The sequence below is a fragment of the Miniopterus schreibersii genome, assembly GCF_964146895.1.
Source record: "Miniopterus schreibersii genome assembly, chromosome: 6".
Lineage (NCBI taxonomy): Eukaryota > Metazoa > Chordata > Mammalia > Chiroptera > Miniopteridae > Miniopterus > Miniopterus schreibersii.
The window spans coordinates 60,894,535-60,914,740 of record NC_138107.1 but is presented as its reverse complement, the minus strand read 5'-3'; the positions used below and the strand labels follow the sequence as shown (position 1 = coordinate 60,914,740).

Here is a 20,206-nt window from a genome sequence, read left to right as displayed (position 1 = left end):
CAACTACTTAACTTTAGTGTTAGGGCAGTAGCCATATACAATATGTAAAAGAATGAACATGGCTATGTTGCAATAAAACTTCCTTCTGGACCCAGAGTTTTAGATTTCATATAATTTTCATGTTTCATAAAGTTTTTCTTTTGATTATTTTCAGCCCTTTAAAAATATAAAATCCATCTTTAGTTTATAGGCTATACAAAAATAGATGGTGGACTGAATTTGCCAACTTGTATTCTACCTGATTTTTCTCTTTCAGATAGACGTATTAAAGTTTTCATTATGATTATGGATTCATTTCTCCATTTATTTTTAATAGTTTTTCTTCATATGAGACATACTGTTAAATGTATAAGCTTTTGTGATTATTTTATCTTTTTGGCAAATTTTGCCTTTTACCAATATAAAACTTTCTCATTCTCATTTAATGCCTTTTTTGTGGGGGAGGAGGTGGCTGAACTTTGATTTCCAAGAATGATATTGCCCCTCCTGCTTCTTTTCTGTTCATGTTAGCCAGTGTTGTGTAAGAGCATAGTGTCCAAACCATGATAACTACTGATCCACAATAAAACAAAAGAAAACATTAACTTTTATATTGGCCTTGATTTTCAGTAACTTTTAGTGTGGAAGTTTTAAGGCAGTTGGACTTGGCTACCTTCCTTCTTCCATGTGTTAATGTTCCAAAGCTAAGAGTGCTACCAAGAAGTGTAAAGTACGCACTTGTGTGTACTAGAGTTCCGTTTGTGTCACTGTCAGGGAAAAGGCAGCCCTTCTCCCCTGCCCCCAGCTGCTTTTGGGAACAGTGCTTGGAACCAAATAGGTAATTGGTACTAGTAAGATTTTGTAAGTTCTCTTCAGCCTGCCAGATGTGTAATTAAGAGGAGACCATTTCTGTTTTATAAATAAAGGGGAAGACACTTTTAACGTGCTGAAGCATTAAATCGGCAGCGTTTGAAGAATAACCTCTGTGAGACTGTAATGTGGAAATGTGAGGAAGGACCGATTTGAACATAATCTAACTCTCTTCTTACTCTTTAGTCCATGTGTTAGAACTTAAAAAAATAAGTCGTTCCAGGGTAGAGACCCCGTTTTTTCCATGTGTAGTACAAAACAATCCTGTGTTGTTGCTGTGAGATTCTCTTTTAGCCTTGTCAGGATTGGAGCCTGAACTGCTGTGAATTATAATAAAAACAAATTTTCATCAGTTGTTCCTTTTCTATATGTCTTTTAGTAGTGAAGCATTGTGGATAGGTACAGTGGCTGCCTTGCTGTTTGAGACTTCTCACTATGATTTAAAAAAAATGTTGCTCTAGGTACTTCACATTGCATTCTACAACTTCATTTAAGATAGCATACAGTATGGCCTCATTTTAAAAGCCATAGAAAGTAAAATGTCTCCATAATTGTCATTTTTAGTGATAGGCAGATATAAACCACTGTTTAAAAATACTTTTAAGTCCACCTGCAGCATTTGGTTGGTGGTTAGGTTTCATTCTTCTTTTTTATTTTTTAAATCCTCACCCAAGGATATGTTTTTTCCATTGCTTTTCAGAGATAGTGGAAGGGGAGAGAGAGAGAAATATCAATGAGAGAGAGACATATCAATTGGTTGCCTCCCACACTCGCCAACCCTGGCCGGGAACGAGCCTATAACTGAGGTATGTGCCCTTGGCCAGAATTGAACCTGGGACCCTTCAGTCCACAGGCCAATGTTCTAACCACTGAGCACAACCGGCCAGGGCACATTCTTTTTTTAAAAATTCTTTTATGAATTAGGGTTGAAGATTAGTAAGGAAGACTATCGTACTGCTGATTGGGTAATTCTTTGTATTTACATCTTTTTTTTTTTTTTAATTCTCACCGGAGGATATTTTTTCCATTGCTTTTACAGAAAGAGTGGGAGGTAGGGAGGGAGGGAGAGAGAGAGAGAGAGAGAGAAACATCAATGTGAGAGAGACACCTAGATTGGTTGCCTCCCGCTTGTGCCCCTACCGGGGTGAGCCTGTAACCAAGGCCTGTGCCCTTGGCTGGAATCGAACCTGGGACCCTTGGTCCACAGGTCGATGCTCTAACCACTGTTCCAAACTGGCTAGGGCTGTATTTGCATCTTAACTACAAGGAAAATTTCCTTTTTCTTTATTCCTGACAATTATGTACTCTGTAGTCACCTAGTTTCTTCTTAGTCTGTTCATCTTGTCCTGTCTTTCTTCTGCCCCAAACATCCTGTTCTAGTATTGCTTGACAATCACCTTAAAGGGTTTTAATCTGTGACTAGCTGATATCACACAATTAGTGGTTTTTTTCAGAACTAAGTCTTGTCGGTAGCATCTTTGAAAAAACAAAGGATAAAAATATTGCTGCACATTTGAATTCTTTTCAGGTTGCTTTGTGGTGTTTAAATAGCATCATTTAGCTTGTCAAGGAATTTATATTTCTGCTTGATATACCAATGTATTAGTTTCCTGGAGTTGCCATAACAAAGAACACAAACCAGGTAACTTAAACAACAGAAATTTATTGTCCCACAGTTCTGAAGGTTTGAAATCCAAAATCAAGGTGTCATCTGAGTTGATTCCTTCTAAGGGCTGTGAAGGAAGAATTTCTTTTCCAGGCCAAGCTTCTGGTACTTTGCTGGCAATCTTTTGTTTTCCTTAGCTTGTACATACATCACTCCAATCTCTGCTTTCATCTTCACATGTTGAGAATTTCTCTCCTGTCTGTGCATGTGCATGTCTGTGGTCAGATTTCCCCTTTTCATGGGACATTAGTCACATTGGATTAGGGCCCACCCTAATGACTTCATGTTAACTTGGCTGTATCTGCAAAGACCCTATTTCCACATAAGGCTACATTCTGAGGTGCTGGGGGTTAGGACTTCAACACATCTTTTTGACGAGACACAGTTCAACCCTTTCCACCAGTATTAAATTTTTGTTTCAATGATAGAAGTTTGAGGGTATCTGTCATATTGGTTTTTATTGTCATTGATTTGTTGTAAATATCTCAAAATTTTCTTAAATTCTAAGAATTCTTTTTTCTAAATGATACCATTTACCCTGGAAGCCAGTAATCATCTAGATTGTCTGCTTAATAATCATAGTTTCTATGGATATATTTACTACTTTGTGCAAACACTTCAGCTTTTGAAATTTTAATGTAATTAAATGATGCAATGAATGATAATTTGAAATTTGAGTGCTACAGATACTGTTTTTATTTCCTTTTGGAAACCCTTCTGGTAATGTTTGTCTAGTCTAGCCATTGTACATTCTTTTATTGCCCTTCTTCGTCAGGAAATGATTAATCTTTTTCCAGAAAGCTTCCACAACATAATGAGAACAAGGTCTTATACATAGTATTCTAATAAGCCAGGTTAAGTGTTCTCTTGTCACCAGTTCTTCATTAGACTTGTACCTTTACTTTGGAATTTCTTTGAGGATTTTCAAGTTATGTTATATTCGCAAGTGTGATTTCAGATAGTCTTCAAAAATATTCAAAGGCAGAGTTCTGTCTCTTTTTAATGAAAATCATTGGGAAAATACTAGATGGTATATAAATATTTCCTTTAGACGCTTTTAGAATACTAACAGTATAAACATGTTTGTGCAGGTTTTGGCTGGATCATCTCGTCAAAGTTACTCACCTTCTGGCTATCGGGATTTCACAAAGTGGGAATCGGTGCTGAAAATAAAAGAAGGATTACTAAGGCAAAAAGAAATTGTAATTGATCGGTGAGTCTGTTTTTTTAAAATCACTGTACTAAATATTGCAGACATACAGAAATGTAGATTTAAAAAAATACCTTTGTATCCACTATGTAGAGTTTAAAAAAATAGAACATAATAAACTGATGAACAAAATAGATTCAGGGAGAGATTAAAGAATCTATATGCGTATATGCATAACCCATGGACACAGACTAATATGGTGAAGGCCTGGGACAAAGAGTGGGTGTGGGGTGGGAGGGATCAATGGGGAAAAAGAGGGACATCTGTAATATTTTGAACAATAAAAAAAAAAAATAATTATATTCACCTGAAAAAAAAATAGAACCATGAAAATACACTGATGTCTCACGTCTACCCTTCCCCAGTCTCAGTCCCTTTAAGAACCTCACTCAGAACTGAGGGTTGGTTGGCGGGTCAGTCTGTCTGTCTTCTACCATCCTCCCATTTACATTAGAGTAATTCATTATTTGGAAACTCATTTTTGTATATGTTGCAAGTAAGCTGCAATGCTAATGAGCTGTCAAAGCTGCAAGATAATGTCTGTATTTTATACTTATGAAATATCAAATTGGAAAGTTGCTTTAACATAATTTCCTTTAACTAATGTATGTTAGATTTGAAGACACAGAAACTATGAAAATCATGAATGTTTAAATGACTTACAGATAAGAATTTTGGGTATTGAGGTAGACATTCCAAAAATTTTGCATATTTGAGTACTAAAGCTCTGAAAAAAAGGTTCTACTATTAACAGTTTTCTGATTATTTTGAGCAATAAGCCTAATATTACTTAATTATATTATCTGTGATATATATTGGGTCTTTGTCTTTTATGCATACTTTTGAGATAATTAAGCATGTTCTGTATCATGGAAATTGGGAAATAGTTTGAGGAGGTATTTAATCAATGCTAGTTACACTTATTTTCATGTGCTTATATGGGATAAAGTAGTAGACATTTTAGCCTTAAAATTAAACCCTAACTGAAACCTTTATATTTAAGAGTTGAACTTTCAAAAGATTTTGCTTAGAAAGTAAAGACCTACTGGAATATGAACTAGAGCACAGACATCTGGACTTTCTTATTTTTACCATTTTCTCTGCTATCTTGAACACAACCTGACACGTAGTTTATGCTTAATGCTTGATATGTCCATACTTTACAAGTGAATGAAGATGTAGAAGACAGTTTTAATTGATTTTATGAAAAAGCTTTTGAAAATATTTGCTTTTTCTAATACAAGTGAATTTTATATCTGAGTAATTATAGATCCAGTTGGGTTTACATTTTGAACACTTATGATTCAATTCATTGTACAGCCTTGAAATTAATACTTTTAATTTTATTTTTAAAAATTTATTTTTTAGTTATAGTTGACATACAATATGATATTAGTTTTAGGTGTGCAACATAGTGATTAGACAGTTTTATACTTTATGAAGTGATCACCTTGATAAGTCTAGTTATTACAATATTAACATTCATAGTTATTACATACAGGGTTATTACAGTATTATTGACTATATTCCCTGTGCTGCACTTTTTAAAAACAGATAAAAATTCAGACCTTTATTAATATGGATATACTGTTCTTCAGACAGTCAGAATCAATGGACTTTTATTATTTTTTGAACAATATTATAATTAGCATTTTATTGGGTATAAATTAATAGGTGTCTTAGTCCATTTGGGCTGCTATAACAAACTGCCGCAGACTGGGTGGCTTATAAACAACAGAATTTTATTTCTCCCAGTTATGGAGACTGGGAAGCTCAAGATCAAGTCACCAGCAGACTCAGTGTCTGGTGAGAGCCAACCAACTTCCTGATTCATAGATGGCCATCTTCTTCCTATGCCTCATAATTGTGAAAGGGCCTGGGATAAGGATACTTACCCTGGGACCTCTTTGATGAGGATAATAATTGCATTCTTGAAGCTTCTGCCCTTACGACCTATTACCTCCCAAAGGCCCCCATCTAATTATACCATCAAATTGGGCATTGGGACTTAAGGTATGAATTTTGGGGAGACACAAACATTCTGTGACAGTAGGGAATACAGATAATTCTTGATGTAATCTATTAAAATAATATAGATTTTATTTTGTATGTTGTAGAAGGATATCCAGGAAATAATACAAAGTCCTTCAAGTTGCTCAGTTTCCTGTTATGAATTTTAAGATTGATAATACTTTTAACTCTTATGTCAAATTATTAAAATACTAAAAATTCTGCTTTTAACTGTCTCTTAGAAATGTATATTTTTTATACCATTACTTCAATTTATGTTTTGCAGGCAGAAGCAACAAATTACCCACCTGCATGAGCAGATAAGGGATAATGAATTACGGGCACAACATGCCATGTTAGAACACTACGTAAATTGTGGGGATTCTTATATATCTAGTTTGCAGGTAAGATTACAGAGAATTTCATAGTTTTATTAATAAAGCATCTTAATTTTATACTTAGCTTCTAAGATTAGGACATTTTTTGAATTAATAACCCTTTCACCTGGTTCATATTTATATGTATAGTAAAAGATATCCAAGTACTGCCCCCCATCTATCTGTTCAGTTCACACCCCCACATACACAGGAATTACTGCTTTCAATTTCTATTACGTTCTTCCAGAGTTGATGTATATCACTAACGTATGTAAATGTGTTTTATCCTCTAACTTTAACAAAAGTATAAAAATACATTATTTGGCACTTCGTTTTTTCTTTATCAGACTTTGAGATTTTGCCCTTCTAATACGTTTACATAAAGTGTGGGGTGGAAGAGTTATCTTCATACTTTTTTCCTTTTTTGCGTGTGTTAAGATACATATAAAATTTACCATCTTCCATCTTAACCATTTTTAAGTGTACAGTTCAGTGGTATTAAATAAGTACATTCCTAATACTGTAAACCACCATCTATCTCTATAGCACATTACATCTTATAAAAGCTGAAACTCATATCCATTAGACAGCACCTCTGTGTTCTTTGCCCCAGTTGCTGACAATCACCATCTGCTTCCTGCTTCTATGATTATTCTAAGTATCTCGTTATGTGGAATCATACAATATTGATCTGCTTGTGGCTGGCTCATTTCTCTTGGCATAATGTTCTCACAGTTCATTCATGTTTAAGCATGTGTCAGAATTTCCTTTCTTTTTAAAGCTGTTGTATGTATACCACATTTTGCTTATCTGTTTGTGTCAGTGGATAGTTGGGTGGCTTCCATATTTAGCTACAGTGAAGAATGTTGCCATTAACATATTATTTGAACATGGGTGTATAAATATCTCTTTGAGACCCTGCTTTCAGTTCTTTCCAGTATGTAACCAGAAATGGAATTGATAGATCATATCATATGGTAATTCTATTTTTAATTTTTTTGAGGGACTGCCATGTTTTCCACAGTGGCTATATCATTTTACATTCCCACCAACAGTGCACAAGGGTACATTTTCTCCACATTGTTGCCAACACTTGTTGTTTTCTGTTCTTTGATAATAGCCATACTAATAGATGTGAAGTGGTATCTGATTGTAGTTCTGATTTGCATTTCCCTAGTGATGATAATATTGAGTATCTATTCATATGCTTATTGGTCATTTGTATACAGACATACCTCAGATATTATGAGTTTGGTTCCAGGCCCCCACAATAAAGTGAATACTTCAGTAAAGCTCGTTACCAGTAAACCAATGAATTTTTTGGTTTCCCAGTGAATATAAATGTTATGTTTACACCATACTGTAGTCTGTTAAGTGTGCAACAGCATTATGTGTTCAAAAACAATGCGCATACCTTAATTAAAAAATTTTATCGCTAAGAAATGCTAATCATCATCTGAGCCTGTTGGGAAAATGGTGTGGATAGACGTGCTCAACACAGGGTTGTCACAAACCACCATTATGTAAAAAAATGCAGTAGCTGCCAAGTGCAACAGTAAGCATGATACAATGAGGTGTGCCTGTATCTCTGCATCTTCTTTGGAGAGATGTCTGTTCAAAACCTCTGCCCTTTTTTAAATTCAGTTGTTTGTCTTTTTGTGTTCAGTTTTGGAAGTTCTCTATGTATTCTGGATATGAATTCTTCATCAGATATACAATTTGCAAATATTTTTTTCATTCCAAGTTGCCTTTTTACTCTGTTGATAGTGTCTTTTCATGTACAAGATATTTTAATTTTCATGAAGTCCAGTTTATCTTCGTTTTTGCCTGTGCCTTGGTGTCTGTTCAGTAAATTATTGCCAAATCCACTGACATGAAACTTTTGCTATGCACTTTCTTCTAAGAGTTTTACAGGTTTAGGTCTCACATTTAGGTTGTGATACATTTCAAGTTATTTTTTTATATATGATATTAGATAAGGGTCTATTTTCTCTTCGCATGTGGATAATCCAGTTTTCCCAGAACAATTTGTTGAAAAAACTCTCTTCCCCATTGAATCTTCTTGGCACCTTGTCAAAAAACATTTCATTGTGTATGCAAGGGTTTATTTCTCATAACAGTATTTTAATAGAGCCATGCTGTTTCTCCTTGTAATTTTATTATTCTGAATAAAAGTTTTACTTGAATTATACAATAATTATTATATAACCAGGAACATGTAAAATTTAATGTGTTTCTGAAAGCTGAAGAAAATGCTTTTTGACACAGCATCAGGCCAGTAGAGGGCTCTCCAAGCCAGTCAGCAAGGACAGATGTGCAAGGATATGGGAGAGGGACTAGGCTACTAAAATATCAGAAGGATTTTAAATTATGTGGATAATTAAAATATTGTTGATAAATTTGATTTTAAAAGATTAGGGAAGTTAAAAGGGGGAAGTATTACATGGATAGATATAGAGAGCTGATTAAATGGCAGGGGTTTGAAGAAACAACAGATATGATGATAAAACATTTCTTTAGCAAAGGAATTTCTACCTTGGATCTATGAACAACATCAGTTTTAATGCACAGCATTTTATATGCACATTTTAGGGTTCATAGCTTATTTGTCCTAATTACATAACACATTAAACAAAGAAAGTAATACCTTTAATATTCTGTATATTCTAGGTTAAATAAAGCAAATTTTTGAAATAAAATAACATTCTTTTATTAATTTATAGATGAAAGACATGTTCTTGAAAAGAACTTCTATTTTCCCATCAAGAACTTTTAATAAACTTATAATCATGATGTCCTGAGACATAGACATCACCAAGTCTCATAGGTAGAAAATGAAGAGTAGGTTTATTCTAAAATTCAAACTTTCTGAATTGTTTTAGTGGTAGAATTGGTAGAACCAAAGAGTGATTTGTACTATAACGCCTTATACCAAAATTTCAACCTGTGGTTAACAGGAGTTCATGGAAAACATAAAAACAAAATGTGGACTCTTTTTTCTTTTGTTAAAGACTGACGAAGAAAGACTGGGCTAAATACCAGGGAATTTATATTACTTTCCTGTTCTAGAACCATCATAGGCTTTCCATTTTCTACAAATTAGGTTAAACTCTGAGCCTGTGATTCTATAATATGATCCACTTAGATTTTTATTTTTTTTATTTTTAAAAAATATATCTTTATTGATTTCAGAGAGAGGAAAGGAGACGGAGAGAGATAGATAGAAACATCAATGATGAGAGAGTCATTGATCAGCTGTGAGCCTGCAACCCGGGCATGTGCCCTGACCTGGAATCGAACCCCGATCGCCTCGATCCTAGGTCGACGCTCAACTGCTGAGCCACACCTGGCCAGGCTCCACTTAGATTTTTAATACTTAGATTTCTTTATACTCTCTGCTCTTGTAACCTATACATTAGACATGGGTATTCTCTACATGTATTCCATTTTTTGCCTTTTTAAGATGTTCGGTTTTTTTCTTTTATCAATTCCTGCTAGAATCTTTCCTACTTTTAAAATCTATCTCAAAAGCCAGCCTTTTTTTCTTTCTCCCAATTCTGTCATCATTTATCCTCACACCTCCTGACACTTTGTACTTAAGATGACTTTTCTTTGGCTACAATATTATATTGTGTCCAATATATAATTATATGAGGGTTTCTCTTATGCCTCTAATTGTAATTTGAGTTTATATAAGGGCAGTGCCCACCTTTGTAATCTTTGACATACCCAGTACATGATAAATAATATTTATATGATTTATATGATTTGGATTGCATCTTCACCTTTGGGACAGTCTGAGTTCTTCAAGACCTCATTGAAGATGTGTGTGTGTGTGTGTATGCCTGTCTACAAAGCTCTTCCATAGCTACTACACATAAAGCTTTGTACTTTGACAGTTTCTTTCTGTTTTTGTGTGTAACACTTTATTAAACTGGTGGCCAGCTGGAATTTATGCCAAGCTCTGTATGTACCGTATCTACTGTACCTCATTTCCAATTTCTTTTCAATTGTTCAAGACAGTTAACTTTTAATCTTACCTGGGTTTTTTTCCTTTCCTAATAGTCACAATATGAGAACACTTCACTCCAGACTCCATTTCCTGATCAGTCAGTGTCCAGTTCCCAGCAAGAGGAGCTTGAGCAAAAGCTGGCATCTACTGAGAAAGAGGTTTTACAGCTTAATCAGTTTCTCAAACAAAGAATAAGCCAATTTAATGAAGAGAAAAAGAAACTGGAGGAAAAGGTAGGTATTTTTAATAGCGTTAAGTTAGGTCAACAACATTTCTTCAACATACAGGGATGGACCCCATCAGAAGTGCTTAGAACTTAATTGTTGGGGGAAGAAGGGGAGAATAGCGTATGGGCAATGAAGTCATGGTGACAAGGGAGGGGGTCTTGCCTGTCAATCTAGCCTGAGGAACAAAGGACTAAAGAAAGACTATTGAAGATGTCAGTGGGTGCATGATGAAGCCAGTTCCTAAGAGAAATGGGGAAAGGTGGATAACAGACACCAAGGTGGAAGAGGTACTCTTGGAAAGAAAGAAAGGAATGGCCTCTCTGTGAAGTGAAGCAATTAAGGATGGAAATGTCTGTGCCAGGGAAGCTTGAGGAAGGGGTGAATGGAGAGGGTGGGGCAGTGTGGAGATGACTTGAGTTTCTGAGGGGAGTGTAGAAGCTAAAAATAGACCCACTAACTGCACAGCACTTTGGACCCACAGGAGATTGGATCTAATTGTTTTCTTCCTCATTTATTCTCCGTAATGATGGTCAAGACTGACTATTTTGGAGACAGAAAATCATTTAATGTGATGATAATAAGCATCATAATAAAATAAGTTACTTTTTAATGAGCTCTTTCTTATGTGTGCATGAGATACATTTCTTATTTAATCCTAATCTTCAGAAAACCCTATGAGATTTATACTATGCCCCCGTTTTTAAAAATGAGGTAACAGCCCTAGCCAATTTTTTCAGTGGTTAGAACATCGGCCCATGGACTGAAGGGTCCTGGGTTTGATTCCGGCCAAGGGCACGTGCCTCGGTTTCAGGCTCAATCCCCGGCCCCTGTCAGAGCGCGTGTGGGAGGCAAGCAATGGATGTCTCTCCCTCCACCCCCTTCCACACACTCTGAAAGGCAATGGGAAAAATATCCTTGGGAGAGATTAAAAAAAATTAAAATGAGGTAACTGAGGCTTTGAGAAAAGTAATTTGAGTAATTTGTCTAGTTGCATGTAGATAGAAATTGTGGGAAAACTAGGAGTAAAATTCAAGACAATTTAGCTCCACAGCTGATGCTTTGGTTCTAATAATGATTAATAAAAAATTTAGAAAAATACATTCCCTCACTAATCTCTTTTAACTATTGTATTTAAAATAAAGAAAATTTGTTTGTTAACCTCTTCTAAAACAGGGCTGAACCTCCTGTTGCCTCTAAACGTGGTCTTAGTGTTGTGTAACACTTCCTGGAAAGAAAAATACTTTTATAAATGGAATAGGAAAGATTAGTGATGCCTCATTTACCTGGGGATCGCTATTGGAGTTCAAACTTCAGTAACCTATGTTAACCAGAAACAACACAAAACTTTGAAGTTAAAAAACAAAACAATAACAAAGAGTTTCTCATTAGTGAGCAGGGCTGGAAAAAAACAAAGACCCAGTGGTTATGGGTTATCAGTTAGCGGTCAACAGATAACAGAGGTGGTATCTAGTATAGGAGAGTGTTGGCAGAGATTTGTGATCAAGGGCAGCAAGCTTGGTGTCATAGCAGAGAAGGCAGTTGACCAACCAAAGAAAACGAAGGAAGTGAGGACATCTTTGCATTGCAGAAGACAATGACTGAGCCAGTCCAGCAGCTGCTTTGTGAGGACAGCATTGTGTCACATTTAAGACACTTAATTAAGTGTAAATTTGGGAACATTTAGTAAAAATAGACTGGTTAGCTATGTTTACTTCTATGACTTAAACGGTTATTTGCTAAGGCAGGAACAGGCTTTGCTGATGTGCAGTCCAGGCACAGCTGGTTGCTATCACATTTATGGGAACCTGGTTATTAGTATTGCAGATCTGAAAGTATACTTGGCTTTAATGTCCTGTCAGACAACCTGTGCTCAAATCCCAGCTCTGTCTCTGAGACTTGTAGTTAAGTCACTAACGACCTCTAGGACTCACATTCAGAAGGTGAATTGTACTGTATAGTCTTTCAGGTCCCCTCAGTGCCTGCAGTCTGTGAGTTGTAATAGATCACAAGTTAAGTTGTCATAGCAGCAGCATCCTTGCCTTTAATCCTGAGAAAGCCCCACTAAATAATAAGATTTTTCTGTTTTGCCAGTTTTGCTTCTTACCCAAGGTAATAAATGGATACTGATGGAATAAATGAGATGTGATTCGTTTTTCCAATTGAAGTTATTTTAATAAAATTTGTTATACATTGAACTTGAAAGAAATTAGATAAGGCATGAAAGAAACTAAATTGTGGACAAGTGTTAGCTTTATTAAAATTTGAAAGGACTACTCCATTATACCTCTAATTACTGGCATTTATTTCCCTGGTGAACATGGAAAAGGCTGTAAAAAATATTTTAGAACCCTGTAAATTTCTAAAAGAATGTTAAATGTTTGGAAGACTGGTGATTTAAAGTAAATATGAGTCTGGAGTTCACTTTTTAGGCTACTATATATGCATATTGTTTTTAATTGATCTTAAGTATGAAAGAGCTTTGCATATAAGATGATATTTAAAGAGTATATTTCACTTGCAAAGGTGAAAAAAGTTACTACTACATAGAAATCTGAGGTCTGGCCTACACAAATTGGGATTTTCTAGTATCATGGACTCTCTGTGTTCTATAGTAGGTGCTCATCAATACTAAAATGACATTAATGGTAAGGCACACCTTTATTTTATGTAATTTTTAGAATATAGGCTGCAAGCTTAATTATGCCCCAGTGCCTTAATAATGGTTTTCCTTGAGGTGTGGTTTCGTCTGGCTAGTCCCCTTACCAGTTCCTAAGTATCTGATTATTTTAGTCAGTCCTCCTAGCTTTGATTGCATTGCTATAGTCCATGATAAGCAATTCCTTTGCAAGTTTGTTAGTAACAGAACAGCTTTAATTATTTGTAGGCATCTTCCTTTTTTAATTCTCATAAAACATTTGAATATAGCTTTGCAAGAAATAAGAATTGGACTCATTCCTGCAGAGAATGACTTGCTTCACTGACTTTGAAATTATACCTCACTGCTCTGTTTCTGTGTCATGCTGAAGACCCGATAACTTTTTTCAATGCCAAATTATAATGTAACATTTTAGAAGGTATTTTAAACATTATTTAAACTCAACACGTAGTTTCAACATGTACATAACACTGTTGAAATGCCAAAGATAAGAATAGCCTTGATCAAATTTGCACATATGCAAGCATTAAAAACTATATTAAATAAATACAATAAAAACTTTATTACTGCTACCTGGCTGACTGCAGTTTATAGGATGCCATCAGCTGTAAATGAAAACAAAAATTTCAAAAACTTGATTTCAGTGATATGAAAATTTGAAAAAATGTGAATATTAGAGTTGATGAAATAATGTAAATCGTACGTGTGTTGGTGGTGGTATGAACTATAACGCAGAACTGTTGGAGAATTCAGTGATGCCTAAGATTAGAATGTTTGTTTTGTTACTATTTTTTAATGACACAAAACCACTGAATATTTATAATCTTTTTTATAGCTTAAAACCAGAGATAGATACATCAGTAGCCTGAAAAAGAAATGCCAGAGGGAATCTGAACAAAACAAAGAAAAGCAGAGAAGAATTGAGACCTTGGAAAAGTATCTGGCTGATCTTCCAACTCTGGATGATGTACAGAGTCAGAGTCTACAGGTAAATGAAATGCTTGTCTTTAAATGACATGAGAAACATATTTTAACTTAATGTTTTAGAAATTTAATAATTTTTATAATCTAAAATTTTAGTTATATATTTGTCTAATTACAAGTTAAATCTGCATATTGCTGTTTTTAGGATTAACTTTAATTAGAAACTGTTCAACTAATCATGAGTAGATCTCTCTTGTTGTTGATTAATGTTACCTTCCCAATTAACCTATGTGTTAACTCTCTCACCTAACGTTCTACTGTGAAAGGTAGTTTCTAAACCAGTCTGACACACCTACCCCGTACACACATTCATGCACCACAGTCTGATTTTTCCCAACATTCTCTGGAATCCATCCACCAAGATTCAACAAGACCCTTTTTTACTAACTTTCCAGATATTTGATATGTGTTGTTCATTAATTTTTTCACAAATTCTTTCTTATACTTTATGATCTCCATTTACTCCTTCAACTCCTTTTCTGACCATTTTCCTTTCTTAATACCCCATCCAAAGTCTTTCTACCAATTCTGGGGCCTGTCCTCTTGAAGCCTTATTTATGAACCACCTACCTTCAGTCTTTTTCTGAGGCTCTGATCAGGGGGTTTTTATCCTTGGCACCATTGGCATTGGGGCAGGTCTCCTTGTTGTCGGGCCCTGCCCCGGGTGTCACAGGGCACTACCAGCATTTCTGTCTTCCAGCTGCCAGATGCCAATGGCACCACTTTGTTCCCCCACTTCCCACCAAACCAAAATGTCTGCAGGCACTCTCAGATGTTGAATGCCCCCTGGGAGGAAAAACTGCCCCCATTGAAATCACTGGGTCTAATCCATGTGGTGCCATTATTCTGCTGACTCTAGACCTACGACACATTCCCTGTTTAAAGTAATTCATGATTTGTAAAACTAAGAGAGTGTAACTAGAGGAGGAGGACAGGTGTTTGCATGAGCAGGAATACCAAGGAATGCAGATTTAAAAACGGGTTTATACCGCCTTACGTACCCCGTTAGGATGGCTAATGTAACAAAGGAAAGTAGCAAGTGTTGGCGACAGCAATGTGGAGAGTTAGATTCCGTATATACTGTTGGTCAGAATGTTAAATGGTGTTAAGCTGCTATGGGAAATATTGATAATTCCTCAAAAAATTAAAAATATAATTACCATACAACCCATCAATTCCACTTCTGTGTATATACCCAAAAGAATTAAAAGCAGCAGGATCTCAAACAGATGTTTGTAAATGATGCATGTTCATAACATTATAAGGGTGGAGGCAGCCCAGTGTCCACCAATGGAGAGATGGATAAATAAAATGTGGCATGTACACAGTATTTAGCTTTAAAAGGGAAGAAATTCTGACACATACTACAAGATGGCTGACCTTGAGGACAGTTTTCTAAGTGAAATAAGCCAGTCACAAAAAGATAAATTTCTATATGTGGTCCCTGGAGTGGTCAAATTCATAGAGACAGAAAGTCAAAGTGTGGTTGCCAGGGGCTGAGGAGGGAAGTGGATGGGGAGTTGTTAATGGGTAGAACGTTTGTTTTGCAAGATGAAGAGAGTTGATGATTAGTTGTATAATAAGTGAACGTACTTAACACTACTGAAATGTACAGTTAAAAATGGTTAAAATGGTAAATTTTTTGTATGTATATTTTGCCACAATTAAAAATATAATTTTTTAAAATCTCCAAATTGAGATCATTCACTTTTTCCCTGTCATCTAGTAATTTTTGACTCCGTTCTCCTCTTCTCCATAATTCCATTTGCACAGCTTTCTTTACGCAAAGGAGAGAAAGTGTCACGAAGTAGATGAAGTGAAGATAGTGTGACTTTAGCCGCTATGTTAACCCTTGAGAACCACAGTAACAATTTTAGTAGAGGCACATTTAATGTTTTATGTTTTATGAACTTTAAAAAATTTCTTCTTAGCTGCAGGTTCTAGAAGAAAAAAACAAGAATTTGCAAGAGACTTTGATAGATATGGAAAAAAAGCTTGAAGAGAGGGAAAAACAGTGTCAAGAGAAAGAGGCACAGTTAATATGCCAGAAAAAGAAAGAAAAGGAGTTGGTAACTACTGTTCAGAGGTAAGAAAATCTTCAGTAATTTTTTGTTATTTTTAAGTTATTTATATTTTTCATAAAGCATTTCACTTAAAATACATTAATTCATAACGAATGCTCTTTATTCTTCTTATCTTAAAGACGTACTATTGAGAACCAGAAGTACTATGTCATGAAAGCAGGTTGTCTCAGTTATTTAACATTTTGATGCAACATACTGACATCCTGCCAAAGGCTGAGAAGTAAAAATTCTAAATAACAGAAAGAGGGGCTGCCAAGTGCTCAGACTGCACTCCTTAGTGAGGCACGCCCAGTTGAAGTACCTGGCTCCCCTCTCCCCTTGCCGCAGAGGGACAGGTAGGGCCATTTGCCACGCTCCTTCCAAGTTTTCTCATACATCTTGCCTCATGGGACTTTTTCTTTTAAATCACAGCAGTTAGAATTACAGGGAATATCATTTATTAGTATATTTAGTTAATGTGTTAGAGCTGAGAAATCAATACTGGATTCCTGAAAAATCTAGACTCTGTGTTATGTATGCACATACATGTACTCTGTGTCTTGTAAAACTTAAACTTAATAGATTATCAATCACAAACAGATAAAATATCCTGAAGATTGAGACAGCAAAGCAACAAGAAACTAAACTTTAGAAATACACTCCTCATGCTTATATCAATCATATATAACTCAGTGTATTCTTAGCTGTTTAATCAAAATCCATCTGACAATTCCATGTTAGTATTGCTTTACTACTTTCAGAGTCTTAAATACACCCAGTCTACTTTTTTTTTTTTTTTTAATTTCAGTGCAGAAAATCCTGATTTCTGGGACAGTTCAGTCTTCAGTGCTTCTAACTGAAGCTTCAAAAAAATTCATACACTTTTGACCCTACCTTTACTGTTCTTCTGTTTTCTGCTTTCTTGGTCTTTAATGGAGCTTTTTATAACTCCACGTCTTATATTCTACCTCTTGTTGCAAGATAGCTTTCTGACTTCCGCTAATTCTACCATATATCTTTTTCTTTCATCTTACTGATAAAATGAAAAGAGGTAATGTATCCATTCTCTTTTATAGGATATTATGATTATAAACTCAAGCTGTGTTGTTTTATGAATATAGAATTAGGAACACTAGAAAATAATTTGAATGTTTGTTTTGTTCCATTATGTGCTTTTACATATTTAATATGATTTTATACATTCTCTTTTATTTAGATTTTCTCTTTTATTAGGTTTTTGGAGAACATAGTATTTTTTTATTTGGAAAGACTTAGTACAGTGCATTTCAGAATACATTTTCCATTCTTAAGTTTATCTTGATGCTCTCTGAGATGAAATTATCTCCAAAAATCTCTCTTGATTTCAAATAGATGCAAAGGACCAAAGAAGGTCTTCTGTAATTCTTCAATACTTGTATGGCTGTGGTGACACCTGACTTTGGGGGCAAGAGTGTTATTTCGGTTTCCTCACCTATATTCCTTAAGTTCCAGAACTGCAGGTGTATATTTGACTTTGAATTATATCATTACAGTTTTCTGTTTTGTATAATTTTCTAAATTCCCTGATTTATAAATGCCTAAGAACTTTTGAGATTTCAGAATCAAATAAGAAAAGTTTTCTATTAGAAATGAAAAGTAAGTAAACATGTGGGTGTGATCCCTAGTCATGCAATAGTTGGTACCTTTGCTGATCAAGAGGTTTATTTTCTAAGTGAGCATGCTTTATAACATAAAGAAAATGAGAACAGTTACAGGAAAGAAGACTGACTTGGTATTTTTCCATGACAATACATTTTCCCCTCATAGTTGGCTCATTTTTTAAAATATGAAAGACCTTAAAAGTTTTATTTCTTTGGAATGTTATAAATACATGGTTGTGTCTTGACTGCATTGGGAAAAAACTTACTCTGAGATAGAAATAATGCATTTTTCACTTTTAGACTGAAAAAGCACCTTTTTTTTTATGACAGGTAATATATTATGAAGCAGTACACTACATTGGTAACACATATACCTTCTCTGGTGCCATTATTTACCAACACATCTGAAGCCCGTGTTGTATCATTAGGACTGTCGATTCTTTTTCCACAATCTGAATGTGGTATTTTTTTTTTGGAAATTTTATAAGCATTTATTTGAGCCAGACAGAGGACATTGTCAGGAAGCAAGATTGCAAATGCTCCTTTTGGGGGGGGACAGAAAACACAGGCTAGCCGTAATACTTGAAAGAAGAAAAATAATGAAAATATCAAAACCCAAATAAGATGAAGTCTTATTTCTTTTAGTACTCTACAGCTCATGAGTATGATCACAGCTAAAGGAGAACGATTCATAGGTGTCTTACTGCTATATTTTGGTTTTGGTCTTTATTGTAAATATATAGTCCCTTTTAACCCAAACATGACTATTCTTCCTTTCTCAGGGCCAATACCATCCCCCCATTTATCCTTTTATTCTTAATATACCAGAGGGTCTTTTGTTGTTTCCTCTTCTAAAATGCAATTCTGTTCCATAGATAGCATGAGAAACAGTTAGGTGAAGTAATAAATATATTTACCTTATTAGTAAAGGAGAAATGTAATTGTGCTGATTTAAGCAACAGCTTTCTTTACAAACTTTTCCTGAGGTCAGAATGAAGGACAAAAGATGTGTATTCTTATTCTTAGGCTCCCTACCAGTCATCTTAACCAAGTAACTCTGCTTTTGGTGAGGAGAGGGAAAGAAGAGGGCTTAGATTGCAGAGCTCAGATTAGGGTAATGAGAGCCTAAGAATGTCACATACTAAGCAACTTGAGTCTGGTCTCCTTCCTGAAAAGATGGTCAGCCTCCAATATATTTCTTTCTTGAAATACAGGTACTCAAACTTGTTCACATATACTGTCTCAAAGCCTTGATTATTGCTTGATTAAAAAATACCATAGACCCTAAGAAGGGACTTCATTTATGATGAAGTTGTCTTCTACCAAAGTCAGCATATAGAACCTACTTTCTTTATATAATTGTCTTTCTAAAACAGTTTGCAGCAAAAGGTAGAAAGATGCCTTGAAGATGGAATTCGCCTTCCTATGTTAGATGCAAAACAGCTTCAGAATGAAAATGATAACCTCAGAGAACAAAATGAGAATGCTAGTAAGGTCAGTACATACCTTTGATAATAAACATGAAATATATACTATGTGGACATAGATATATATGTGTCTAGATATATAATTTATAGTTATTTGATTTATATTTTTGCTAAATTTAATAGCTGATAGAATTTTTAGTTTGAGTGTTTTTATTTGGAAAGAAACTAGCAATTTAATTAAATTTAAATAAAAGCCAAATTCAGGAAATTATATTACTTCTTAGCAAAAACAAAAGGATATATTTTTCCTTCCTAAATTATTCAAAGTCTATTTCAAAGTTTTTTTTATAAATCACATTAGAGAAAATTTTTATCAAGAAGTAAAGGAAAACTTTTGCAGCTTTACATATGTGGCTATTTAAAGGATACTTGGTATGACTACTTCTATTAAAAAAAATCACACCCTGATTTTTGAAAAGTAAACGTATAATTTCCTGTGATTTTCTTTGTTTTCTTGAAATACCGATACTTTTCAAAAGCAATGGGAAAAATTTGATTCAGACTGATATGTTTCCTGTGTTTTAGATAATAGACAGCCAACAAGATGAGATTGACAGAATGATTTTAGAAATTCAGGTAAGAAATGTTTTGTGCTTATTTTAATTTAGCTATTTGCCAATTTACTCCTAATGGTTATACAACCTAAAAAGTATTAAAGCATATATGTATTTGTATGAAAAGATTAATAGCACTTGAGATGGCGTTGCAAGTTCTTTAGTGTTAACCTGTCAGTTTTTTGGAACAGAAATGCTATGCAGTAAATCAGTTCTTCAAAAAATTGTGAAGATTGTCTAGTCCTTACTTGTCTTCTTTTTAATTGGCTGTAGTCTGTCTCTACTACTAAGAACACATTTAGTTAAGGTCATCATGATCTAATAAAGACAATGCACTACTTTTATTTATTTTACTTATTACTATAATAATATTTATTAGATAGAAATAAATTTCACAAAACCCTTAGGATTTTCATTTTCTTTCCAAAATGATCTTTGTGGAATTAGTTTATATAGTGAATAGAAACAAGG

At 34.6% G+C, this 20,206-nt stretch overlaps 1 protein-coding gene across 2 annotated transcripts in view; it reads left to right on the top strand.

Annotated features, from left to right (window-relative positions):
• Positions 1-20,206, top strand: part of CEP85L (centrosomal protein 85L) — a 96,351-nt gene that overhangs the window by 60,973 nt on the left and 15,172 nt on the right. The window contains exons 4-10 of one of the 2 annotated variants that reach the window (XM_081141327.1): positions 3,607-3,728; positions 6,022-6,139; positions 10,178-10,357; positions 13,843-13,995; positions 15,929-16,077; positions 19,071-19,188; positions 19,707-19,757. In XM_081141327.1, the coding sequence (XP_080997453.1) occupies positions 3,607-3,728; positions 6,022-6,139; positions 10,178-10,357; positions 13,843-13,995; positions 15,929-16,077; positions 19,071-19,188; positions 19,707-19,757 (891 nt within the window). Of the gene's footprint in view, positions 1-3,606; positions 3,729-6,021; positions 6,140-10,177; positions 10,358-13,842; positions 13,996-15,922; positions 16,078-19,070; positions 19,189-19,706; positions 19,758-20,206 lie in introns of both variants that reach the window. The other variant, XM_081141326.1, reaches the window with a different exon arrangement.